The sequence below is a fragment of the Vombatus ursinus genome, unplaced genomic scaffold (assembly GCF_900497805.2).
Source record: "Vombatus ursinus unplaced genomic scaffold, bare-nosed wombat genome assembly UNPS02014811.1, whole genome shotgun sequence".
In the NCBI taxonomy this organism is placed as follows: Eukaryota; Metazoa; Chordata; class Mammalia; order Diprotodontia; family Vombatidae; genus Vombatus; species Vombatus ursinus.
Genome location: NW_020954589.1, coordinates 11,189,124 through 11,217,028, shown reverse-complemented (window position 1 = coordinate 11,217,028; position 27,905 = coordinate 11,189,124). Strand labels below are relative to the sequence as shown.

The 27,905-nt window shown below is 38.5% G+C and overlaps 2 protein-coding genes across 2 annotated transcripts in view; both read right to left on the bottom strand.

Moving 5' to 3' along the window:
* Positions 1 to 7,324: 7,324 nt before the first annotated feature.
* On the bottom strand, positions 7,325 to 9,193 carry LOC114053595. The gene is made up of 3 exons (XM_027876685.1): positions 9,040 to 9,193; positions 8,501 to 9,008; positions 7,325 to 7,646 (listed from the first exon to the last, which is right to left on the bottom strand). Exons 1-3 carry the CDS (start codon positions 9,191 to 9,193, stop codon positions 7,544 to 7,546), a joined length of 765 nt encoding a protein of 254 aa, XP_027732486.1. The 3' UTR covers positions 7,325 to 7,543.
* Positions 9,194 to 12,432: 3,239 nt separating this feature from the next.
* Positions 12,433 to 27,905, bottom strand: part of SNRPC (small nuclear ribonucleoprotein polypeptide C) — a 24,686-nt gene continuing 9,213 nt past the window's right edge. The window contains exons 4-6 of the mRNA XM_027876603.1: positions 23,598 to 23,684; positions 14,244 to 14,348; positions 12,433 to 12,782 (exon numbers count right to left, since the gene is read on the bottom strand). Of these exons, the coding sequence (XP_027732404.1) occupies positions 12,658 to 12,782; positions 14,244 to 14,348; positions 23,598 to 23,684 (317 nt within the window). The 3' untranslated portion in view covers positions 12,433 to 12,657. The remainder of the gene's footprint in view (positions 12,783 to 14,243; positions 14,349 to 23,597; positions 23,685 to 27,905) is intronic.

Below are 27,905 nucleotides of genomic sequence, written 5' to 3'. Positions count from 1 at the left end.
TTGCACATATGGTTTCTTTCCCTTTGTGTTTGTTCTCTTTGTTGTTTAAGCCTAGGAGTAATAACCATGGGTCAAAGGGTATGTACAGTTTAGTGATTTTGGTTATAGTTCCCGATTGCTTTCCAGAATGGCTAGAACAGTTCACAGGTTTACCAATCATGCATTTGTACCTGTTCTCCCCCTGCGGGAGATTTAGAGCAAGACACAGGCAGAGTTGCACAGGATGAGAATGCATAAATGGATTTCAGTCTGTCCCAGTGAAGAGAGTTTCCACATCAATATGATCACAGGTCAATCTGTCCATTGACAAGCATTTAATAAGCATGTATTACTTACCAGGGATATAAGTAAATATAAGTAAAATGAATGAAATAATCCATACTCACAATGGGCTTAAATTCTCATTGAAGTCTTGAAGTTATTTGAATGAAGAATATGTGCTCAACCCACAACTCAAGAATTTGGGGGAAAGGAGAGAAGAATATAAGCAAAGTCAAGGTTTGGAGTAGGACAACTGGGTGACATAGCGGATAGACTGCCAGGCTCCCTGAGTTCAAATATGGCATCAGACACTAGTTGTGTGACCCTGGGCAAGTCACTTAACACTGTTTGCCTCAGTTTCCCCAGCTGTCAAATGAAGTGAAGAAGGAAATGGCAAAACACTCCAGTATCTTTGCCAAGAAAACCCCTCTTTGCCAAGAAAATCTTCTTAGAATACTTATTCTCCTAAAATCAGGAAAGAACAAACATAAAAGACACATTGAACAGATGTGGACACACTGCAACTAAGTGGGAGACAGTTAAAGATATGATGTAGCCATGTTGGATAATTGCTAAATTTTCAATGTGAACATTTACATCTGGGAAATCAATTAGTAACAAACAATTCAGGGCTTGATTTATTGTTTTGTTTATTGTCTAGACTTGAAAAAGCAATGGAGAAAATGTTAATAATGCAGATTAAACTTTAAAATATTGGTAGAGCACTATTGGTAGAGTTATGAACTGGTCCAGCAATTCTGGAAAGCAATTTGGAACTATAACTAAAATCACATGCATTTTCAAGAAAGCTCATTGTTAAATATTTACGAGCACACCTGTGGATATAGGTCTATCCTCCCTGCACCTCCCCACCCCCCAACCTGGCAGCTCACTCTCAGCCAGAAAGGGGTTAAAAAAAGGCAAAAATGATCCACCGAAAGGACTACTCATTTTGCATGTATACTCAATTTTGGCTCAGTGACTCAAGAGTCATCAGTCTTTCTGGCTCCTTAGCCAACTAAAAGACTCATTACCACCACACAACACCAGCTACTCAGCCTAGAAGTAGGCTCACCAAGCCTACATGCGTGGCTGGATTGGAAGTAAGTAGAGAATATCTGCACGTGCCCTCCAGGCTATACTATGACACATTTCCATGGGACTTTTTCTACCAGGCACCCTACAAGTTTCCTTCCTTGTTTTTCAGCTCCCTTTTATTTGTCTTTCTCCATTAGCATGTAAACTCCTTAAGGGCAGATTCTCTCTCTCTCTTCTTCCAGTCTCCCAGTCCTCTTCTCCTCCTCTCCCTTTCCCTTCCTTCCCCGCCCCCCAATTTATTCCCAGAGCTTAGTGTAGTTCCTGGCACATAGTAAGTGCTTAATAAATGCTTGTTGATTCTTATCGACATGCTCTCAAAGACTGTAATTCAGAAGGTGAAGAGGACATTTGTGAGCAAAGGTACAGAGGTGAGAAAGTTCCTGTTTTATACCTCACTTGGTATTGATAATCAGAGGGTCCCTGAACAAAGACTTCTCTGTGATGATATCATGTTAGGTTATGTTATATCTATTAAGGAATCTTAAAACATACATGGAAAAATGCTAATTGGAGGACAGACTTTAAGGCTATATTTTACATTAATGAGTCTTTTTTATTTGGGTGGGGGATAGTAATCAACAAACATTGAACATGCTGGGATCTTATTATGACTGCATCTTTTAGTTGTGTATATGTGAAGATAAGGCAGCTAGGCAGATAGAGTACTGGGCCCGGAGTCAGGAAGATTCATCTTCCTGAGTTCAAGTCTGGCCTCATACAATTAGTAGCTATGTGACCCTGGGCAATTCATTTAACCATGTTTGCCTCAGTTTCCTCAACTGCTAAATGAGCTGGAGAATGAAATGGCAAACCACCCCAGTATCTTTGCCAAGAAAACCCCAAATAGTTTCATGAAGAGTTGGATATGCCTGAAATGACTAAACAAAACAAAATGTGAAGATATGCTCTACCGTAAAAAATCATCTTTGAATCACTTCCTATTCCCTTCTCATTTTCATAAAAGATACCCTTGATATAAAAGATTAAGTATACTTGAGAAAGTAAACACATAGATTGGTAGTTGATGTCATTTTGAGAACTTTACGTTTGGTAATAATATCATCCATTTTTTTTCCAGTTGTTTGGTATTTTCCCATTTTTGAGATATCATGAAAACTGAAACTTCACTAATTTCAGAACTGTGATGGCTTTAGCATGGATTTCTTCTGTGTGTACTTGGTTTGGGCCAGGCATTTTTTTCCCCCAACTTCATTTTCTTTTTTTTTTAGGCAATGGGGTTAAGTGACTTGCCCAGGGTCACATAGCTAGTAAGTGTTATGTGTCTGAGGCCGCATTTGAACTCAGGTTCTCCTGAATCCAGGGCCAGTGCTCTATCCACTGGGCCACCTACCTACCCCCCCACTTCATTTTCTAAGTGTGATTTCCACATCATCATAGGTACCAGTTTGAACTCCAAAACAGAGGTCAAATGTGGCACTGATGACTAGATTATTAGAACTGATAAATCTGTTCCATTTTCTATTTGTTGTCCCCTTAGTTTCAATCAATCAATCAACATTTAGTAAGCACCTACTACTCTGCTAAGTGCTAGGGATACAAAAAAGAGGCAAAAGACAGCCCTTGCTCACAAGGAACTTACAGTCTAATGGGGGAGACAATGTGCAAACAAATGTACAAAAAACAAGATATAAAGAGGATAAAAAGAAGATAATTAATAGAGGGAAGGTACTGGAATTAAGAGGAAGTAGGGAAGGTTTCCTGAAGAAGCTGGGATTTTAGATGGGACTTAAAGGAAGTCAGGTTGGTTAGTAGTTGAAGAGTAGGCAGAAAAACATTCCAGGCATGGAGGACAGCCAGAGAAAATGCTGGGAGCCAAGAGATGGAGTCTTGGTTGTGCAACAGCCAGGAAGCCAGTGTCACTAGATTTAAGAAAACATGTGAAGGAGTAAGGTATAAGAAATGTGGAAAGGTAGGAGGGGGGCAAGGTTATAAAGGGCTTTGAATGCCAAAGAGAGTATTTTGTATTTGTTACTGGAGGCAACTGGAAGCCACTGAAGTTTATTGCTTGGGGGGGCGGCGCAGGGTAGTGACATATCAGACCACAGTTTTAGGAAAATCACTTAAGTGGCTGAATGGAGGATAGATTGGGGTGGTGAGAGACTTGATGTAGACAGACCTACCAACAGGCTACTGCAGTAGTACAGGAGGGAGGTAATGTGGGCCTGTACCAGAGTGGTGACAGTGTCAGAGGAGAGGGGGCCATACTCAAGAGATGTTGAAAAGGTGAAATTGACAAGCCTTGGCAACAGATCAAATATGGGGAGTGAGAGATAGTGAGGAGTACAGATCCAACTTAGTAGGATTTCACACTACTCTGATCATATTCCTGTTTTTTCCTCTACTGGTCTTCACTGTTTTTCGTAGTAATACTCCTGGTCTTCTGCCATTCTCCCCCACAATATTTTACCAGTGAGTTTGCACACTAATCCAGTTTTATCTTTGGTTGCCTGTCATTCTGCTTGATTGACAGTTTAAATATTGGCTGGCTGAGATAGTTTCCAGACTCTGATGGCCTCCTTGTTGGAGTAACTGCTTCAGATTGGTTAAACTTTTGTGAGACATGGTAATAACCAAAGTCATTATCTTTACCATTTTTTGGCATCAATAGCTTGTGTGAGGTGGTGGGTTAGTGCTGTTGTAATTGCATAGACTTTAAATCCATTATTGTTAAATGTCAATTTATTAGATTCAGCCCATCATTCTAGCTTACTGGAATTTTTTTAAGGTAGCTTAATTCTATAATTTATGTTTAATTATTATTCTTCTTAGTTGCATATTATTCACATATTTTATAAGCATGGTACTTATGACTTCAAGTCAATGATAAAAAAAAAAGGGAGTAGGAGAGACAGGAAGAGGGTGCTAGAGAGTCCTCCAGTTTGATATTGATCTGATATTGATTCATTAATCATCATTCAATTGCTTAACAGTACCAATAAAGAACTAGTTCAAGTGGTTTGTGTTTTGTAGAAGTTACAAGATTGACAGGGGAGGTAGAGAACAGAACTTACTACCCTGATTCCAGAATCTGTGGAGAAGTTATCATTCTGCTGGCTTTCTGAAAAAGAGAAATAAGGCTCAGACTTTCCTTGATGCATTGCTTGTGAAGGAAAAGCCACAAGGGAATTTTTGTAGCACTGCTTCCATCTTTACAACACTCTATCCTGTGTATCATTTTTGTTGCTTCTTTTCCGTCTCTGTTTTTTCCTTCTCTTGTGCTTTAATCTATCAAAAGCTCCATTAACACTATTTGCCTTTGCTGGTGACCTTTGACTATGAAGCAGTATAGCTCACATTTATATTGTGCTTTCCTCATAACCACACTGTGCGAAGTAGGTAAGTTATTGTTATGCCCATTTCACAGATGAGGAAATTGAGTCTTGACTTGCTTATAATTACACAGCTACGAAGTATCAGAAGCAGGGTTCAGAGGTAGATCTTTTGGCCTTAAGTTCAGGACTACATCCACTACACCATGATGCCTCTTGGGAACAATTAGAAAATGATGTGTTAATATAAGGTGTCCCAAAAGTCTCAGTGCAGTTCTAATCTATTAAAGCTTTTAAAGCTTAGAGTGCAGTAAGATTTTTGGAACATCTTATATATCTGTAACTTGCTGAAAAACAAACTAAACTAAGTGCGAAGGAGACATAGAATAAAAAAGGTTATTAATGGAGATGATTCTATCAAGACAGATTCCTATAAATGTACTTCTTCAGAATACTGTTAGAACCCTTACTTTCTTTTGAGGCTCAACTAAAGCACAACTTTTTAAATGCCCTCTCCCCTTAGACCTGTTCTTCATTCCCCACCATTTGCTTGTCCTCTCTCCTCAAATTACTTTGTATCACACTTTTCTGTGTATTGGTTGTATCCTACAAGTAGATTGTAAGCTCCTTGAGTTCAGAGACCACATCATTTTTGGTCTTTGTTCTCCCAGCACTTAGCACTCTGCCAGTGCCCTGCCCATAGTAAAAGTTTACATTAAAAGGACTAAAATTTAAGAATACATCAAAGGACTAACCTATGTCAGTTGACAAAGTGCATTTTTTTTATCCATAAGGCAAAGAAAATAGAAATGATACGATGAAAAATTTTATTTCAAAGTAAAATTATATCTTGTATTAACTGACACATATGGTCCTAGTGTTAATAAATTTTCATTGAATTGAATTTTCATAAATATCACAAAGAAAATGGGAAAAGTACCTTGAGTAAAGTACAAACCAAGAAAGGCCCAGTCTTGTTTCCTCATGCTTACCAAAGATAGCATATCTAAGATTAAAGATTTAGAACTGGAAGAGGCTTGGGAGCTCAGCTAGTACAACTCTCTAATTTTACAGATGAAGACATCAAGACCCAGAGAAATGAGGTGACTTGCCCACAATCAATTTGAACCTGTGTCCTTTCCCTCCAAATCTACCTCTCTTTCCTGTGAGATGTTATGAGATTTATCCATGAAAAGGAGATACACCTCATAAGATCGTGTTAAGAAGCACAATTAACTAGGTCAAACATTTAATTACCACTATACTTTTTCCATACAAGATCACTAAATCAGGTCAGGCTTGCATGCATGGCATCCTGTTTCTCAGGCAGCTCAGAAGTAAATGATCCTGAATGATTATAAAGGCACTAGAAACTGCAATGGTAATCTAATGGTTATTTATACTCTGTATGCCAGTGGCTAAAGCTATACATTCACAAATAAGGAAGCAGACAACTTCCTCTAAATTCCTGTTACTTCATTAAAGTACTTAAGACTAAATCACATCTTCATTAAAGTACATAAGACTGAACATCTCAGTTCTCTTTTCATACACTACAATCTATTGTCTTGTTCTTGGATCAAAATTATACTCATAAATATAATTCAGTGGTAATAAATCAGTCCTGTATTTCATAATGAAGGGTTAAAAATATATTTCTTTACATACTATTTGCTATATTTTTTCTTCTGTTTTGTTTCCTCTTCTGATGGTTCCTCCCATTTGTTCTAATTCTTACTTACAACATCACTAATGTGAAAATATGTTTAATACGAATGTATATGTAAAGCCTATATCAGATTGCGTGCCGTCTTGGGGAGAGAGGTGAGGAGGGAAGGAGAGAAAAATGTAAAACTCAAAAGCTTATGGAATGGAATACTATTGTGCTATAAGAAATGATGAACAGGCTGACTTCATAAAAACCTGGAAAGATTTGTATGGTCTGATGCTGAATGAAGTGAGCAGAACCAAGAGAATGTTGTACACAATAACAGCCACGTTGTGTGATGACTAATATTGATAAACTTAACCCTTCCTGGCAATACAAGGATATAAGACATATCCAGAGGCCTTGTGATGGAAAATGCTATCCACATCCAAAGAAAGAACTATGAAAGTCGAATTACTATTTTTTTCTCTTCTGTTGAGTTTTGTTTCCTCTTTCTGATGGTTCCTCCTATTGGTCTTAATTTCTACTTACAACATCACTAATGTGAAAATATGTTTAATATGAATGTAAATGTATAGCCTACATCAGACTGTGCGCCGTCTTGGGGAGAGTGGTGCGGAGGAAGGGGGAGAAAAATTTTAAACTCAAAAGCATATGGAAGTGATTATTGATAAATCAAAATATATTAATAAAGTTAAAAAAAGAAAAATAAATTCCGTTGTTAACAGTTACAATTCCAATTTAGTACATACTCATAGAAACAACTAAACTCAAGAAGGGAAGGGAACGAGTACTTATTAAGCACCTGCTCTGTGCCAGACCCCGTGCTAAGTGCTTCACAAATAGTATTTCATTTGATCTTCACAACACTGGGAGGTAGGTGATACTATTATTACCATTTTATAGTTGAGGAAACTGAAGAAGACAAAGGTTGAATGACTTACCTAGTGTCACACAGCTAGTATCTGAGGTTAGATTTGAACTCAGATCTTCCTGACTTCAGGCCCAGTACTCTATCTGCTTCATTTTTAATTTTGAGTACCTAGCCAGCACCGACTAGGCATTTAACAACTAAGAATGCTGAACCTAATTAAATGGGGGTGGGGGTGGAGAAGAGAGTAAGAGATTGGAAAGATAAAACACTTGGGGAAGGATGAGGTAACAGGAGAGCCTCCTGGCAGCCTTTTAGAGGAAGGGAGAGGGAAAACAGTAAACCTAACTAGATCTATAACCTTTTTATGGGGTTATCCATCACGGGTACAGAGACAGCACACCCCTTGCGGTCATCAAAAGGGTCCACAGTCTTCACGGTGAAGATCCTGTGCATCCTGTAAGTAAAGGAGAAGAGGATGAAGAGAGAAGAGACCAGCCCCAGCCAGACACTAGGAAATATAATGCTCTACAGTCACCAGCACAGCACTTGCCACCTAACAGACTGAAGGCCTAGATCCTGGAGAGTCAAAGTGATAGATGGCAGTACAAGGCAACCCCGTACCCCTGCTTACACTGTAGCAACATAAGAAGTAGCTGCTTGGAGCCATGATCTGGGTTGCATGTGTGAACCAGGTTTACAGTGACCCTGGGTTGGAAGTGATTGACCAGACTGAAACTTTGGGTGAGGAAGGGTCTAAATAATAATAGCTAACATTTATGTAGAATAGCTGGGTGGTATAGTGGATAGAGCACCCATCTTTAAGTCAGGAAGACCTGAGTTAAAATCCAGCCTCAGGCATTCACTAGTTATGTGACCCTGGACAAGTCACTTAACCCTGTTTGCCTCAGTTTCCTTATCTGTAAAAGGAACTGGAGAGAAAATAACCACTCCAGTATCTGCCAAGAAAACCCCAAATGAGGTCACAAAGAGCTGGACAGGATTGAACAACATTTATGAGCACGCTACTACGTGCCAGGCACTGTGGTAAGAGCTTTACAATGATCATCTAATTGTATCCTCACAACAACCCATAGAGGCCCGAGGTGCTACTATTATTCTTATTTTACAGATGAGGAACTGTGGCAAACTGAGGTTGTCAATTTGAGTCCATTAATTCTCCATTCCAACCCAGGCCGTCAGAACAGTACCGGGGTTCCCAAGGTGAGAGAAGTCAGGACCTAATTGTGGTAGCACACAAACCAGGACGTGGGGCTTCACATCACTGTCATTCAGTGGAGGAAGTGGTACCTGCGGCCACAAACACCAGAGCCACATCTCAGACCACCTTGGGAAAGCTGCCCAGCAAGGCGCCCGGCCCCACGGCGTCCTTCTTCCGCAGGAGGCTGCCCAACCTGGGCTCGGGACCTCCCCAGACCCGGGGCGCGACCTGAGGGTGGAACTGCATTCCTTCGGGGTGTCTTGGGCCTTAAGGCCCTGGAGGTAGATCGGTCCAGGGCCACAAGCTGGGGGCCCGCAGGAATAGGGTCCTGTGCCCGGAGGGAGGGGCGAAGGAGGCAAACAGGGGAAAGGAGGACGATTCCGGGGAGGGGCCGGTGCAGCTCTGGCCCGTGGTCAGACACCTGGCCAAAGTTGGGCTGATCCTCCAGGACGGGGGACAGGGATGGGGGGGCGGTGTCGACAAGGTCAGGGGTCCGAGGGGAGGTGGCCTCCGCATGCAGGAGAATCCTTGGGCCCAGGGAAAATCCCCGCGGCTCAGTAGACCCCCCCCGCCCCGAGTGCCCCGACACCGCGCCGCCTCCCAGCGGGACGCCGGGGAGGAGGGAGGCGGTGCCTCACTAGATCCCTTAAAGCGACCGTCCGGTCTACGGCTCTAATCGCCTTCCTCAGAGAATGTGGTAGGAGCCTTGGCAGCCTCCGTCTGGGGGAGGGTCCGGCGCAGTCGCCACGGAGACGGTTCTCGGCTGTAACCGCTATGAACATTTTTGATCGGATGAATGAGCCGGGAGCCCTACGGTTCACTCGGTACGTGAGCAAACGTGTGGAGGTTGGATTGGCGAGGGAAGAGACCAGAACCAGAGAGACCAATTAGGAGGCTACTGTCCGAGATGGTTGCTCTATGCCATGTGGTGGAGGGAGGACTGACAAGACTTGGGGAGTGGGCAAGGCCTGAGGTCCACTTAAGAGTTGAGGATAAGAGCAATCTTATCGCATAAAATTGAAAAGCTTTTGCGTGAACAAAGTCAGTGCAGCTAAAATTAGAAAAAAAGTTATCTGGGAAAAATCTTCATAGCATAACTCCAATAAAGATTTGATGTGTGTGTGTGTGTGTATACAAATATGTAACAATAAGAGCCCCAAAAGATAACTAATTAAAAGATATAAACAGGCAGGCTCAAAAGAAGAAATTGCAAGAAACAGCCATATGAAAGAAGGCCCCAAATCACAAATAAGAAAAATGCATTTTAAACAACTCTGTGGTTTCACTTTGCACACATCAAACAAAATGGTCAATATTGGAGAGTCCCTGGGACAGTACACACACTAGCACAGTATTGTTGGAGACCTTAATTGGTACATTCACTCTAGAAAAAACCCCAAAAGTCACTAACCTGACCTAACAGTAATACTACTACAAGACATATGACCCCCCCCCAAGTCAAGGACATAACAGTTCATAGTTTCATTGACAATCTTCTTTGTTGTGCTTCTTTATATATTAAAATATTTGTGTTTGTGTTAAATTTCATAATAAAAAGTAAATTCGACTTTTTAAAGAAAAATCAAGGGTGAGAATATCCGAAGGTCAACAGTGTCAAAAGTTACAAAGAGGTTAAGAGGGATGAGGACTCAGGAAAAAAAAAAGGCTATCGGATTTAACAACTGACATCACTGGTAACCTTGAAGGAAGCAATTTCAGTGGAGTGGTAGAATCAGAGGACAGATTGCAAGAGGCTGAAGAGTGAGAGGTGGAGAAGTAGAGGCAATGCCTTTAAATGGCTTTTTGTAGGAGTTTAGCTGTGAAAGGGAGGAAAGATGCAGCATGAAAATGCAAGGCACTGGAAGGTGAAGAGATTTTTAAAGAACTGGTGAGACTTGGGCATTTATGTAGTAGATAAGTGGAGGTTGAAAATGTGAAGGGGTGGGAAGTGATCCTAGAGGCAGGATCCTGGGGGAGATGGGAGGAGTTATGATCAAAGGCAAGAAGTAGATGTAGTTTTTCCTCAGAGATGGAAGGGAAAGGAGAGTGAGGGATTATGTAGCAGTTTTGAGGGAAAGTGAGGAAGAGAAGGGCTCCAGAATATAGCCTCTATTTTCTCAATAAATAAATAAATAAATAAAAAAGTAGAAGCCAAGGCAAGGTCCTCTGCAGAGAAGAATCAGGAATGGATGTTTGTTAATCGAGCAAAGATTTATACCAAGATTCACTGAGACTGGGAAATCAACTTTTTCCAGAAAATCAATAATTCTTCAGTAAATATGAGACTACCAAAATACCAATTTAAGAAATTTAGCTCATTTTCCCACTTATTTTCACTCTAAAAAAAAAAATTCAGCTGATATGCACAATAGTCTTCTGTGATTAGTTGTGTCAAGAGTAAGAAAAAAACAGACTCCAGGGGTCTCTTGACAAAAGTATTGGAAACCAAATGTTTCTCCCATAAAGAGATGTAGGGTGAGACACCAGGAAGCAAGAAATAATTCATCATCAGATTTAATAAGGAAAGTTAGAGTTGTTACTATTCTTTTTAAAAATAATTTTCTTTGCCTAAATTAGTTCTTCTTCAAAATATTAATACTAATAGTTGAGTTTAAAAGTAAATGTGTATTGCATATTTTTATAAGTAGGATAGTGATCTTAGATTTTTATATAAAAATCACTCAGAAAAATCTAAAAGGATACAGATCAAGAGAGCAGAACAAAGAGAATACACACAATAACTAAAATAATATAAATGAAGACAATACTTAAAGACAAGAAAAATTGGATGAAATGCAATGATCAATGTTTCATCCCAATGACTATTAAAATACTTTCTTAGCAATTCTGTTAAGAAATGTTAAGGTACAAGGATGGAATGTTACATGTTCTATCCTTCCCAATTGCTTTATCAAAAGTTTTACTTAATTGCTTTTTACTAAAGGAAGGTACTATTAGGCAAGGGGTTCTATTGGAAAGTGATTGTTGTATAAAAACAAAATTCAGCAATAAAGTTTTTTTTAAAGACTGTTAAAATATTGTTCTGCTGCAAGAAGCCATTATTCTGTAACAGCAATTTCAATGGCAATTTCAGATGGCAGCTGTTGAGAGTTCTGATTCTCACTGTTAAGAATACCAACAGAGCTCCTTGCCTGCTGTGCCTCTGGCTTTTCTCCTGCAAGCACACTGCCTTTCCAGGACAGAGATGTGGTGGGCAGAATTCTAAAGAAGAGGATGCCATACCAACTGGCATCAATGTACCAATTTCTTTTCTTAAAAATATTTTTATCGTTATCTTTTGTTTTTACATCACCTTTGTTTCCAACCATGACTCACCCTCCTCCCTTACCCAGTGAGCAGTTTGAGCTGTTTCTTGTAACAGAATAAAAACAGGGTAAAAAGGCACCTCACCAGGAGCAACGAGCACTCCAAGTGTTTCTGACAGTATTCCACAGCCATAATCCCCTTTCTGGGCAAAGAAGGGAGGGAGGCAAATTCTTTCTGAGGGTGAGTTTGGTCTTTATAATTATGTATTCATTTTTTATGTTTATGTTGTTTAAAGTCATTGTGTATTTTGTTTTCTTGGTTCTGCTTAGTTGCACCGTTTTCTCTCAATTTTAATTCCCAGAAACATGAAGAAAAAAAAAAGCTATAAAATTCTGATAGTTTCTACTACATACCATGCAGCATTCGTCCCTATTCCAGGCTGAAGAGCAGCAGTATTACACACTAATTCTATACATGAAGTGATGTCACTGGGACCTGATGAAGAAAGTGTGTTTTTATTTATTCTTTGAGTCAATAAAAGGCCTACAAGTGCTAGATTTACAAAGCTTATAATACATAAGGAACTTTGTCTAGGGGGCAGTCCCCTACGAAAATGTTCTACAGCTGAAAGACAAGAATCTAAGAAAGGGAAAATACAATGAAATGAGAGAATGTGAACTAAACATCAAGGTTGGAGAGTCATATTTGGAATTCTTCATCTTGCAACAACAAAAATCAGTGAAAAAAACCCTTCTATAGCTAAAACAGTCAATACTTTTATTTTTACACATCACAAAGTAAATGTAAGCTGCATTTCTGTCCCACTGCTCCCTTCCAAACGGTTTCTTCTTTGACAGAAGTGGGAGCAAGTCTTCCTTGCCATGCTGTTGGAAAACACCCCAGAAGGTGCAGCACCATGGTGTTTGGGTGGAGTAGAACAAGGAATAAAAAAATGACACAAACTGATTTCCCTTTATTCTTATCTGTCTGGGCGGGTCATTCCTGGCCGAGTGGGCACCATCATGGGACGGGCAGGAGGTCTCATCATTGGGGGTCCAGGCATCATAGGCATGTGGCCTCCCATGGGCGGCCTCATCCCAGGAGCTACAGGGTTGTGACAAAAACAAAGTACATTAGAAGTCAGTCATGAGAGACATTCTAGACTGCCTTTTACCCTCTCCTTTCCCATTCTCCATCTGTAATATGCTTACAAAGCATACTAGAGGAAATGTTGCAAAATCATTCTGTCTGTAAATCATGGATGACCCAATGATAGAACAAACTATTAATAGACTACTTTGAAAAAAATTGGCTCCTTTTCAGAAGGCACCAGTGGTGACAGTTTCCCAAATTGTCTTCATTTCCCTCATACTGGGGAAATGCACAGTTGAGTCACATAAATCAGCCCTTTAAGTCTGTTAGGCCTCACATAGTCAGAGGCTATTTCACTATCATGAATGTGAGCAGAACACACTGGGCAATTCGGCCTCCAAAAGTTAGTGTGCAATTTGGTGAGAACAGTGAGTGGGAGTCATGATAAGAATGTGTTAATAACCATGTACAGCTCATGGCCATACAAGAGACCATGACATAATTAATGAAAACTGGGAAGAAAAAAAGGTGATGTCTAGGGCCCTTTGGCACCTGTAACCAATAAGGTTTATAAAATGTTCTATCATTATGCAAGCTAAGCAAATAAGCATGGATCTACTGTCCTAAGGTTTGACTATAAAATTGAAAAAATCCATAAGAAATGGGTAGTAGGCAAGAATTTTGGTACCTATAACCATATCCAATGGTGTTGTACTAAGGCTGACAAAAGTCATGATATTAGAACATCAGTATGATATAACTGGAAGTGCTCTGGACTTAAGAGTCCAAAGACCTACATTCAGGTAACAAGTTGGCCACACTGGCTATGTAATCTAGAATAAAGCAATGTGTCTGTACCCCAGGTTCCTCACCTGTAGAAGGGCATATGCCCAGAATACCTACTTCACAAGATGGTTGTGATAAAAAGCGCTAGATAAATGTGAGCTATTTTACCAAAACTATGGATTAATTCCACATTGCATCAATGGTAAATATGCAAACGATGAAAAATGACCCCTCAATGTCATTGTCTATAAATGGTTTGATCCTTAATCAGCAAATGACGCTGCCTCTTTAGGTGATGGGAACTGGGAAGAACTCTGCTCCAAAGTTCAGTAACTAAGTTGGTTGTGCAAATAACTATCTACCTACCCAGTCTCAATGAAATATATCCATACACTCATTGCAAATGAGGCCAGAAATTGAGAATTAATAGAGGAAGGGGGAGCAGGAGGGTGTGTTGAAGAATCTAAAAAAGAAGCCAGAACCAGGTTATGGTGTTGCTTTATTTGCAATGGCAACATAAGGTTATTTGGCATCTTCTTACCTACATTGAGAACCAACAAGCAACAGACTTCATTACTTCTTTAAAAATAGGATTCATTAAAAATTACTTCACTAGAGAGAAAATTAAGACAGTAGACTAAGGGTCCTATTTAATTTCCTTGGGGGAGGAAAGAGGTTCAAACTTACCAGGTCCCACAGGCATCATTCCAGGAGGAGGGGGGCCCATCATTGGCATCATAGGGGGCCCTCCCATATGGGGTGCTGGCATCATACCAGGTCGAGGAGGACCCGCTGAAAGAAAACATCCATCCTGGGCTTAGGGATGTTAACATATAGAAAATGTGTACTTCTAACTTAAAACAGGTTCTCATTAACATGCTAACATTACTCAACAAAAAGCCTATTATAGTTTTTTTCCACCTTTGGCCTCACAGCAGTATGTTAGAAAATTCATGGTTATATGGCTAAACACATGAAAGTTTGCACACAAAGGCCTGACCCAAATTAAATCCCTTCAGATCAACAATCTCCAAGGGAAGTTTATTCAAAGAAAGCAATGGTAGCTTTTACAGAATTCAAGGTAAAGAGCTGAAGAGGGACTAAAGTGAATGATATTCCTAAATTTGGAAAAATCATTTTAAGATGTTCTTTGAAAGGCAGTATTTCTTAAATACATTAAAAAGTATATGCAGATTTCTACTTTAGGCAGGTTTAGACTCTTAAAAATCTTACTATACCACTCACTCAACATAGCCTAACAAATTCTTATATTGTACTTCTTAACAACCTCACCTGCTCATTCTATAGCTTTTATCAATCAATGATACTGAACATGGTCAAATAGATGAAATGGCACATAGACACATGCTTAGACCAACTTGCCACATAATTTCCAGAAATAACATAAAAGTCAGGATCAGCTATATTACATTGCTTGCCCCTACTTTCCTCAATACCTTAAGTTAATGCTGTCTCCCTGGGATTACTTCCCATTTATTCTGTGTATAACTTGTCTGTACACAGGTCTTTACACACTGTCACCCCCTTTAGTTAGCTCTTTGTAAGCAAGGAGTTTTGTTTTGGGTTGGTTGAGGGTTTTTTAAAGGTTTTTTTTTGCTTTTTTTTTTTTTTTTTGTATTCCCAGTGCTCAGCAGAGTATGTGCACATAATAAGCACTTAATAAATGCTTGTTGATAGACTGACTACCCGAGGGTCCTGTGTATAGAAACCGTATATAAAAAGCCTATCAGAAAATACTCCCAAGATAACCTAGAAGTTCTAGATTTCAAACTATATTACAAAGTAGTAATCATCAAAACATCTGGTACTGGCCAAGAAATAGAGTAGTGGATCAGTGGAACAGGTATACAATACATAGCAGTAAATGACCATAGTAAATGTTTGATATATCCAAAGATTCAAGCTTTTGGGATAAGAACCAACCATTTGACAAAAACTGCTGGGAAAACTGGAAAGCAGTTTGGCAGAAACTAGGCGCAGATCAACATCTCACACCATATACCAAGATAAAATAAAAATGGATACACGATTTACATATAAAGGATGATATCATAAGTAAATTGGGGGGATGTGAAAAATGTATCTTTCAGTTCTATGGATAAGGGAAGAGTTTATGACCAAACAAGAGATAGAGAGGACTGTAGGAAGTAAAATAGATAATTTTGATTATGTGAAATTAAAAAGTTTTTGCACAAACAAAACTAATGCAGCCAAAATTAGAAGGAAAACAGGAAACTGAGGGAAAAAATTTTACAGCAAGTTTTTCTGATAAAGGCCTCATTTCTCAAATATATAGGGAACTGAGCCAAATTTATAAAACTAAGAGACATTCCTTACTTGATAAATGGTATATGAACAGGCAGTTTTCAGAAGAAGAAATCAAAACTATCAATAATCACATAAAAAAATGCTTCAAATCACTACTGATTAGAGAAATGCAAATTAAAACAACTCTGAGATACTACTTCCCATCTATCAGAATGGCTAACATGACACAAAAAGAAAATGACAAATGCTGGAGGCAATATAGAAAAACTGGGACATTAATTCACTGTTGATGGAATTGTAAACTAGTCCAACCATTCTCGAGAATAAATTGGAACTATGCCCAAACGGCTAAAACACTGTGCATACCTTTTGACCCAGCTATTAATATAACTACTAGGTCTGTGTCCCCAAGAGATGAAAGAAATGGGAAAAGAACCTATCTGTACAAAAATATTTATAGCAGCTCTTATTGTGGTGGCAAAGAACTGGAAATCAAGAGGATGTGCATCAATTGGGGAATGGCTGAACAAACTGTGGTATGTGATTGTGATGGAATATTATTGTACTATAATAAATGATGAGCAGGATGATTTAGAAAAACCTGAGAAGACTTATATGAACTGATGCAAAGTGAAGTGAGCAGAACCAGGAGAATAGTGTACACAGTAACAACAATATTGTAAGGATGATCAACTGTGAAAGACTTAGCTACTTTGGTCAAGACAATGATCCAAGGCAATTCCAGAGGACCCATGATGAAAGATGTTACCCACCTCCAGAAAGAGAACTGAAGAACTCTGAATGCAGACTGAAGCATACTATTTCGTACTTTATTTGTACTATTTTATTTCGTTTGTGTTTTCTTTTGCAACATGGCTAATATGGAAATATGTTTTACGTGATGTCACATGTATAATCGATGTTAAATTGTTTGCCTTCTCAAAGACGGAGGAGTGGAAGGAGGGAAGGAGAGAATGTGGAATTCAAAATTTTTACAAATGGGTGTTAATTTGTTTTACATGTAATCAGGAAATATTTAACAAATAAAAATAATTTTTAAAAAATTCCCAATTCTGTGTAGATAATAATAGCTGACTTTTATATAGCACATTAATGTTTGTAAAGCATTTCACACACACTATCTCATTTGATACTCACAATAACTCTATGAGGCAGATATTAAAAGATTATTATCCCAACTTACAGGATAGCTGGTCTCAGAACCAGGAAGCCCTGGTGGTTCAAGTGCCACCTCCACCACACACTGTGATCTTGGGCAAGTCACTTAAATTAGCGATTTTCTAAGATGAGAAGGTTAATTATTCATCTATATTTATAGAGGGACTTTGCTTTCCCAGGAGTTTCTTAAACCAATGAAATCAAAGGTCTAGTACCTATCCCTATTGTACCATTTGTTTAGCCCTTTGCCAACTGATGGGACCCCCTCTGTTTATTGCTCTTTGCTATAATAAAAAGAGTTATTACAAATATTTTTGTACTGATGGGTCCTTTTCCTCTTTTTGCCGAGACTTTTCAATTTTATGTAATCAAAACTGACCATTTTATCTTCCACGATCCTCTCTATCACCAGTATGGTCATGAACTCTTCTATCCATAGTTGCAAAAGATGTTTTCTTCCTTGCTCCTTTAATTTTTTTATGATGTGACCCTTTATATCTAGGTCATGTATCCATTTGGAGCTTATTGTGGTATATGACATGAACTGTTAGTTTAAACCTAATTTCTACTGCAACGCTTTCCAGGTTTTCAGCTGTTTTTGTCAAACAACGAATCATTAACCCAGTAGATAAGGTTTTTCAGTTTATCAAATATCAATATTAGAGGTGAAATTTGAACCCAAGTGTTTCCAAACTCCAAGTCCCATGTTTTTTCCATTCTGCCACACTGCCTCTCTATATGATTATAACAGCTTCTGTTTTTTTCTAAAGAGGAAAACAATCTTCAGATATAAGGCAAAGAAAAGGTTAACAGAGATTTGATACTAAAGATGAGGTAAGAACATTCAGCTGTTCTCAATGGGTTCAAGTCAAAAGGCCCAGAGAACTGTATCCCATTGTATTTAAAGAACTGGTAAATGTGATTGCTAAGCCACTGTCAATGTTATCTAAAAAAATCTTGGGGAACAGAGAAGACATCTTATGATGATTGATAGTGAAACATTATCCTGATCACTTTCTAAAAGGAGAAAGAGGGAGAATTCTTCTAACTACAAACCAAAGAGCTGAATTTAAATTTTTGGCAAAATCCTAGAAAGTACTAATAAAGGTATGGCTTATTAGTACTTATAAAATGTAACAATGATAACTAAAATTTAACATAGGTTGAATAAAAGCAAGTCATACCAAAAATGGGAACAGTCAGTGTTGGAGGGGCTGTGGGAAGATAGGCACAAAAATAAGTACAATGATGGTAGTGCCATGAGTTGGTCATGGGAGTATAGGATCTAGAGATGGAAGTGCCCTGAAGGCCCCTTGTTGTTGTTGTTGTTCATTTGTTTTTCAATTGTTTCCAACTCTCTGTGACCCCATTTGGGGTTTTCTTGGCAAAGATACTGGAGTGGTTTGCCATTTCCTCTCCAGTTCATTTTACAGATGAGGAAATGAGGCAAATAGCATTAAGTGACTTGCCCAGGGTCACACAACTAGTAAGTGTATGAGGCCAAATTTGAACTCAACAACATAAATCTCCCTGACTCAAGTCCCAGCACTTTATCCAATGTGTCACCTAGCTGCTCCAGAGATCCCTTATGGATATCAATTTAGAATTATGCAAGAAAAGTCACTGAACTACTTTTTGATACAGGGTTCCTCCTGTGGGGGTAAAAGCCCCAAGGAAGTTAAGGTCTGTATATCAAAATATTCATAGCAACACTTTTTGTGGCTGCAAAGAACTGGAAACAAAATGGGTGCCTACTCACTGAAGAAAGACTGAAAAAAATGGTAGAATATTACTGTATAGTAAAATGATGAATCCGAGGGATTGAGAGAAAAATATAAAGATTTGTATGAACTGTGGCAAAATGAAATAAGCAGAACCAAAGAACAATGTATACAATATCCAAAATAACATAAATAAGCACAAAGTTAAACTCAGAGAAACTGAAAGAACAGTGATGGTCCCAGAGATAATGAGCATAAACTTCACTTTTCTCACAAAAAGGATATTATAATATTCTAAGATTAAATTATGAGTGTAATGCTGTAAACATTGTTAGTCTTGTTCAGAGAGCTGAGTACTTTTGTTTATTTTCTTTGTTACAAAAGAGAGTTCGACTTGAAGGAGGTGTAATTCTAGCAACGACTACTGCAATAACAGAAAATTTCAATAAAATATATTTTAAGGAAAGAAAAAACTATCTGGGATTACCTTCATTTCATTTTTTGACAATGCTACTAGACAGGAATATTGTAGATAGATTACACCTGGGTCTCAGCAAGGCATTTAACAAAGTCTAGCCTGATATCCCATTAGATAAGATAGAGAGATGGGGGCTAAATAAAAGTACCATAATTTGAATTAAGAACTAAACTGACAGATCCAAAGTGTAGTGATTACAGAAGCAAAATCAACCTTGAGGAATGTCTCTAGAGTGATGCAAAATAGAACTGCTCGATACAGTGATACAATTGTATCAGTGATTTAGATCAAGGCATACTTGAAACAAAGCTGAGAGCTAATTAATATGCAGTATCTCAAAACACCCTGATGAATTAGAATTATTGGCTCAATCTAACAAGATAAATGCAAAGTCTTACACTTGAGTTAAAAAACAGCAACCATACAAATATAGAATAGGGGAGCCATGGCTGAAAAATAGTACCTACAAAAAATATTTGGAGGTTTTTTAGTGTACTGCAAACTCAAACTTAATTAACAGTAGTAAGTGGCAATTTATGACATAACCAGAAAAACTGAATTTAATTTTAGGCTTCGTTAACAGAAGCTGTGTGTCCAGAATGAGGAAGTCTAACATTCCATTGTCCTGTGCCCTAGTCAGACTACTTGAGAGGGTCAGAGGCATGGGCAGGCAGGGAAAGCATCCAGATGTAAAATATTAGAAACCATGCCCTCTGGAAATCTGTTGAAGGAAATGGAAATGTTTAATCTGAAGAAGAGAAGAGTCAGCCACGGCATACAACTTATCTTCAAGTATTTGAAAGGCTATCATGATCAATTGGGGAATAGCTAAACAAGTTGTGACATATGATTGTGATGGAGTACTACTGTGCTATAAGAAATGACAAGAGGGATGGTTTCAGAAAAAAAAAAAACATAGCAAGACCTATAGAAACTAATGCAAAGTGAAGCGAGAAGATCATTGTGCGTAGTTAACAGTGATGTTCTAATGAGGATCAACTGTGAAAGACTTGGCTACTCTAATCAATATAGTGATCCAAGATAATTCCAAAGGATTCATGACAAAAAAATGCTCTCCATCTCCAGAGACAGAACTGATGAACTCTGAGTGCAAACTGAAGTATAATCTTCTCACTTGTTTGCGATATGGCTCATATGGAAATGTTTTTCATGATTTCACATGTGTAGTTAATATTCTGCTTGTCTTCTCAGGGGGTAGGTGGGGTGAGAGGGAGGGATAGAATTTGGAACTAAAAATTTAAAAAGAAAAGAATGTTAAAAAAAATAAATTACATGTGTGTGTACTTTTTTTGGGGGGGGGGAATTGGGGTTAAGTGACTTGCCCAGGATCACACAGCTAGTGTCAAGTGTTTGCTCTGAGGCAGGATTTGAACTCACGTCCTCCTGACTTCAGGGCTGGTGCTATATCCACTGCGCCACCTAGCTGCCTTGTGTACTTTTTTTTTTTTTTTTTTTTTTCTTAAAGGCTATTGTGGGGAAGAGGAATTAAATTGGTTCTGATTAGCCCTAGAAGGCAGAAGAAGAGAGAAGGGTGTAAGCTTCCGAGATGGATCTGTTTAAGATCTGTTGACCGGGTCAACAAAAGGAAAAGCTTCCCAATAATTAGTTGCAGAAAAGGCAACTACTTAGGAGGTAGTGGATTCCCCATCCCTGGAAATTTTCAAGCACAGAACAAGTTTCCCTGTTAAGGTCTGATTCTCAAGATATATAAAGAACTGATTCAAATTTATAAGAATAAGAGCCATTCTCCAACTGATAAATGGTCAAAGGATATGAACAGGACATTTTTCAAAGAAAGAAATCCACATTATCAACAACATGAAAAAAATGCTTCAAATTTCTAATAATTAGAAGAATGAAAATTAAAGTAACTGTGAGGTTCCTGCTTCTACTCATCATATTGGCAAGATGGATTGAGTGCTGGACCTCAAATTAGGAAGACCTGAGTTCAAATCCAGCCTGAGATGTTTACTAGTCATAAAATGTTGGGTGACAGCCTCTCACTGCCTCAGTTTCCTCATCTATAAAATGGGGATAATAATAGCATCCACTTCCTAGGGTTGTTGTGAGGATAAAATGAGATAATATTTATAAAACACTATTAATTTAAATGCTGGCTGTTAATATAACAAAAAATATTACAAATGTTGGAGTGGCTGTGGAAAGAAGGTACATGAAGGAGGTAAGGAAGGAAACAAGTATTTATTATGGTGCTTTACAAATATTATCTAATTTAATCCTCACAACTCAGAGAGGCAGGTGCTGAGGAAGCTGAAGCAGGCAGAGGTAATTAGTGTCTAAGGGCACATCTGAACTTAGGTCTTCCTGATTCTGGGCCCAGTGCCCTATCCACTGAGCCACTTGGTTACATAGTTGGTGGAGCTGTGAATTAGTCTAAACAGTCTGGAATGCCTGGCACATAGCAGGCTCTTAATAAATGTTTGTTCACTTGACAAAACTGTTTATGCCCTTTGATTCAATGATTGTATTACTAGAGCTCTACCCCAAAGAGATATAAGAAATGGAAAACAATGATCATAACAAAGGGAAAAGGACCCACATGTACAAAAATATTTATAGCAGGTCTTTTTATGGTGCAAAGAATTGGAAATTGAGGGGATGTCCATCAACTGGGGAATGGCTGAACAAGTTGTGGTATATCAATGTAATGTTTCACAAGAAATGGTGAGCAGGCGGTTTCAGAAAAACCTGGAAAGATTTGCACGAACTAATGCTGAGTGAAGTTAGCAGAACCAGAATATATAGTAACATCAATATTGTTTGATGACTAGCTTTGTTAGACTTAGCTCTTCTCAGCAATGCAATGATCTAAGACAGTTCCAAAAGACTTATGATGCTATTCACATCCAGAGAAAGAACCATGGAGTCTAAATGCAGATCAAAGCATATTATTTTTCTCTCTCTTTTTATTTTCTTTCTCATGGTTTTTCCCTTTTGCTCTGATTCTTCTTTTACAACATGACTAATGTGGAAATATGTTTAATATGATTGTACACATATAGTCTACACCAGATTGCATGCTGTCTTGGAGGGGAAGAGAGAAAGGAGGGAGGAACAACTTAGAACTCAAAATCTTATAAAAGTGAATGTTGAAAACTAATAATTAATTAATTCAAAAAAGAAATGGAAATCTAGGGGGTGCTCATCAATTCAGGAATGGCTGAGCAAATTTCTGAGAAGTCTAGATTTGTATGATTGGTTTCAGAGTGAATTAAGCAGAGTCAGGAGAACAAAGTATCCAATAACAAACATTGTAAAGATGCAACTTTGAAAGAATTAAGAACACTAATAGCTGCAAAGACCAACCACAATTTCAGAGGATCAATGATGAAGCATGATACCCATCTCATGATGGACAGGTGATAAACTCAAGATGCAGAATGAGACATACATTTCTGGGCATAGGTAATGTGAGATTTGTTTTTAGTTGACTATGCATATTTGTTATAAGGGAAGAGGGTGAGAAAAGTAATGCTTGTTAATTGGGGGAGAAAAGGAAAAGAAAAAATGAAAAAGAAAAAAAACAAACAACAAGCACAGGTTAGGTTAAGTCACCTATTGATGATCTGTTTCAGATATGGATTGGATCACATGACCTCTGAAGTCCTCCACCACTCTGAAATTTTGTATGAATTACTGAGAGTACTGAATAATCTTGTCATTTCATTACTTAGATTCTTAACCTTTTTTGTGTCATGGACCCCTTCACAGATATTTTTTAAATACATACAATAAAATATATAGGATTAGAAAGGAAACCAATTATATAGAAAATTATCAAAATATTTTTTAGAAAATAAGTTCATAGACCCCAAATTAAGAATTCCTGGTTTAGGTTCTTAAATTTTTCTCAACAAACTATACTCATAAGACCAAAGACCCTGTAAACCATGTATTCTAGTTTATCACTGTGTGAAGGTAGGGGGGTGGTGACGAGGGAGAATAAAAATTGTTCTTTGAGAAAGAGTATCATTCGATCTACTCTAGGTGTGGTAGGGAAAGCAGGTCTGATGTCTGCCCAGGTATTCTTAAGGGGCAGTTTGTAAGTTTCTAGCAGTGATGTAATTAAGTGTAAACAGTGACAACACATGCTTCCTTTTGTGTTTGAATCAGCCTATAGACATGCTGTTAGTCCAGTAATCAAAAGCTAACTGTTGAAATGGTCACAAAAATCATTACCCTATGAGAGCCATTTTTTATTATTATTATCCATCCATTCACCAAGCATTTACTAAACACTAATTTTAATTAAAGGTCATTTTGAATAAAATCTAAGATAATAATGCCCAAAATTCCAAACAAAAAAAGCAAAATCAAAAATTTCAAACTTACGGAGAGGAGGAGGTGGGATCATAGCCCCTCCTGGTGGAGGAGCAGAGAATGGAGTGGGAGGAATTTTTCCTTGCTGAAATGCAGCCGCTTTGGAGGAAAAAAAAAATAGAAACACAAATAAGAATCTTAGATGATCATAATCTTTCTACTCTGTTTTTTAAAACAAATACTTTAAAAATTTTTCAGTAACCATCATATATGTCAGTCAACAATCATTTATTAAGTATTTACATAGTTCTCATCCCTGGGGATACAAAGAAAGGCAAAAAATAGTCCTGTTCTCAAGGAGTATACATTCTAACTTATAAATACTTGGGTACATACAAGATCTATAATGAGCACATAAAGCTAATCTGAAAGAGGGAGGCATTAGTAGCTGGGAAGGACTAACCAGGAAAAGCCTCTTGCAGAAGGTAGAGTTTGAAAGCTGAGCCTTAAAGGAAGCTAGGAAAGAGGAGAGGAGGGAAAGCATCGAAGGTGTGGAAGCCAAAGGAGTGAGATGGTATTTTATTTTCAAGAAGCCTGTAAGTTGGTCAGTGAAACTGGATAGCAGAGGCTGGGGAGGGGAGCAAAGTATTAAGCAGGAAAGGTAGGGAGGGGACAGGATAGAAAGCTTTGAATGCCAAAGACAGGAGTTTATATTTGATTCTGAAGGTAAAAAGGAGCCTCTGGAAATTCTTGAGCAGAGGGGTGACATGGTCAGAACTACTCTTTAAGGAAACCTTACCTTAGCAGCTGAGTGGGGGATGACCTGGAGTGGGGAGAGACTTCATGCAGGGAAATCAGTTAGAAGGCTAATGCAACAATCTCGTGAGGGGTGATAAACTTGGTGAGAGTGTGAACTAGAGTTGTGGCTGAATGAGAAGAGAGAAGGGGATATATATAAGATGCATAGATGCTGTGAAGGTAGAAAAGACAACAAGGTCACAGGCTGGGGGGATTGGAAGGATGATAGTGCCCTCAACAGTTACAGGGGAAATTTGTTAGGATCTGGAAAGTGAGATAAGTTCTGTTTTGAAGATGCTGAACTTGAGATGCCTGTGGCACATTCACTTTGAGATGTCCAAAAGGCAGCTGCAGATGTATGACTGTAGCTCAGCATACACATAAGGTTTGGATATATAGATCTGGGAATCATCAACAAAGAGATGATAACTGCATCCATTGGAGCTAATGAGAGTATCAAGCAAGAAAGAATAGAGTGAAAAGAGAAGGAAGCCCAGGACAGAGCTATGGTTAGTGAGCATGACCTGGGCGACAAAAGCAGCAAAGGAGACTGAGAAGTAACAGTTGGATGGATAGGAAGAAAAATAAGAAGAACACCGTTACAAAAACCTAGAGAAGAGAGTATATCCAGGAGGTGATCAACTGTGTCAAATGCTGTAGGTCAAGAAGGATGAGGATTGAGAAAAGATTTGGCAATTAAAAGATCACTGGTAACTTTGGAGAGAGTAGTTTCAATTGAATGAAGAGGTTGGAAGCCAGACTGCAGAGAGTTTAAAAAAGAATGAGAGTGTGTGTGTGTGTGTGTGTGTGTGTGTGTGTGTGTGTGTGTGGCGGGGGCAAGATGTAGAGGGACCTATTGTAGACTGATTTCTCTAGGAGTTTAGCCACAAAAGGGAGGAGAGACACAGGATGATCAATAGTGGGGAAGGATAATTGGGTCAAGTAAGAGTTTTTTAACGGTGGAGGAAACATTGACATGTTTGTAGGCAATGAAGGGAAGAAGCCAGTAGATAGGGAGAGACTGATAATTAGTGACAGTGTAAATGATAAGATGCTAGAGAAACAAGGATGAAATGAGATCAAAGGTGATGTCAGGGGATTTGCCTTGGCTAGGAGAAGGACCACCTCTTCATCTGAGACTACAGTAAAGGAGGAGATAGTAAAGGAAGGTATCTGAGTGATGTGAGATAAGCCTGAGAAGGTTGGGGGGACTCTCCAGTTCAAACTTGAAGAGTACTCATTTAACACACCTAGGCTTTCTAGGATTCAACTGGTTCAATTTCACCAGCAAACAGAATCAAATGTAAACTCTTCCATTTGGCATTCTTTTCCATTTGGCCCCTCCCTACCTTTCCTACTTAATACCCTGCTCCCCTCTCTACCCTCTGCCATCCAGCTTCACTGTCCAACTTACAGGTTTTCAAAAACAATATACTATCTCTCTCCTTTGGCTGTCCCACACCTTGAGTACTTTCCCTTTTCACCTCTTCTCTGGCTTCCTTCAAGACACTGTTCAAATTCCACCTTCTACAGAAGGTTTTTCCCGGTTGGTCCTCAACTGGTTTGCTAGTTCAACTTTACCAGAAAAAATATCTATCTAGCTTCTCTGCTTTTCACTCATTTGGCACTTCAATAGTTGAATTATATTATATATCCAATACTCAAATCGATCTGCAATCTCATCAAGTAAGCTATTCCCTTCAATGATGAAAATGGCAACCCATCCAAGTCTGCCTCTGCTTTTCTACTCTTGTCCACGGTCTCCTCTAAGTTCACCACAGGAGGCCCACCCAATGTGCTCGAGGGCATCACAGCTCCAGGATACCAGACCCATAAGTATCCATTAACTATAACCCATCATCTCTAAACATATCTGGGATTGTGATATTAGTAGTCCAAGTGTAGTGGCTCTATTGTTTTTGGTGGTGAAAACAGTCTATTATAAAATCATAATACATTTTTAAATAACTTTGCTGGGCTGGAAGCAGATTAAAGCAAAGGGTTTTTTCGATACTGGAAAGAAGTCATCTTTAAAACACATCCTCAGTTTATAGCAGGTTTAGACTTTCAGGCATTTTCAAGAAATAGTATTACATGAAGCAAATGTATCAGCCCTTCTATGTTTTCCTTAACTTTCCTACTTGACAGTTCCCTACTGCAAAACAATATCTATCACGTGACACAAATGGTTCCAGGGCAGTCACTTCTAATTACAATTTAGCAGAAAGAAGATGAAACACAAAGAGGATGAAATAAGAACACAGATAAATCAGAAAATGTTTCTATTTGTTTTTTTAATACAGTCAGCTCTGGTCTTGCTCAGATGCACATTCATCTAACTCAGTCCCTGAATTCAAACTCCAAATCCTAACTCTACTCTGTCAATGCCCACGACAATCTGACCAGTACAATGGAAAGTGATTGGGGTCATTCCAATTCAGCTAAAATGAGCATTTATCAAGCCAAGTGCCAATGTGCTAAGCATAAATTACAAAGGTAAAAAAATGACAGGTTATATCCTCAAATCCATTAGGGTGAGAGAGTTCTAAGAGAAGTATGATGGGCACACAAATAAGTATAACACATGGAAGGGTTAATGAGTACAAAGGGGAGTTCCCAAGTGCTCTAAGAAAATCAGGAGGAAGAGATTATTTTTAGCTAAAGAAAACTGAGAAGACTCCATGAAGAAGGTGGTACCTAAGCTGAGTTTTGAAGGAAGAAAAGTATTTCAACAGAGAGAGATGTGAAGTCTCTGCCAAAATGGAGGTCAATTAGGATAAGATGAGATCAGGTATCAGCTAGTAATCCAGCCCAGCTGCAACAGGAAGTACTAGAAGAGAAGAGAAATAAGACTGGAAAGATAGAATGAAGACATATTGTGGCTGGCTTTAAATGGCACACAAAGGAGTGTGTATTTTATCCTACTAGTAGCAGAGAACTATAGAAGGTTCTTGGGCAATAGGCTGCAATAGTCGGACCTATACATGTACTGTGGGATCCAGATGAGCACCTACTCAAGTCAGGCATGAATTCTGATCATATATATTTTATACAATTACAAGTGCATTTTTCTGTATAGATTTCAACTAAAGGCAAAAATGTGGCACATATCTATTTGGGCATATTTACATGAGTATTCACATCCTACATGTATATTTATGTGTATGGGTGTATATGTATGTATAAATATGTGTATATACACACATATACAATGCCTTCACAATCCATATCTGTACACTGTATCTGCAAATGCATATATATACACATGTACATATACACACACATATGGATATATACATCTTACAAACTTGTATGCCATGCCTATATGGAGCATTGCTTATAAAACCTTGTGGGAATCTCAATAAGGCTTCTCATAAAGCATCTGAATACAACATGCAGACAACTGCATATGTACTTACATGTGCGTGTAAGTATATATGCTAGTAAACATTTAACAAGCAGACAAAAGTATATGTGTATGTGTCACACAACACACATAAATACATACATTCACAACTCAGTCTGTACATATACACATATACATTTACACACATGTATGTATACATATACTTTTGTCTGCTT

Excerpts from the sequence above, each read along its gene's own strand:
- LOC114053595 (XM_027876685.1), bottom strand. The coding sequence starts at position 9,193 with ATGTTCATAGCGGTTACAGCCGAGAACCGTCTCCGTGGCGACTGCGCC. Across the intron at positions 9,009-9,039 it reads AAGGGATCTAGTGAGGCACC|GCGGCGCGGTGTCGGGGCAC; the intron begins GCCTCCCTCCTC and ends TCCCGCTGGGAG. Across the intron at positions 7,647-8,500 it reads TCTGGTGTTTGTGGCCGCAG|GATGCACAGGATCTTCACCG; the intron begins GTACCACTTCCT and ends CTTTACTTACAG.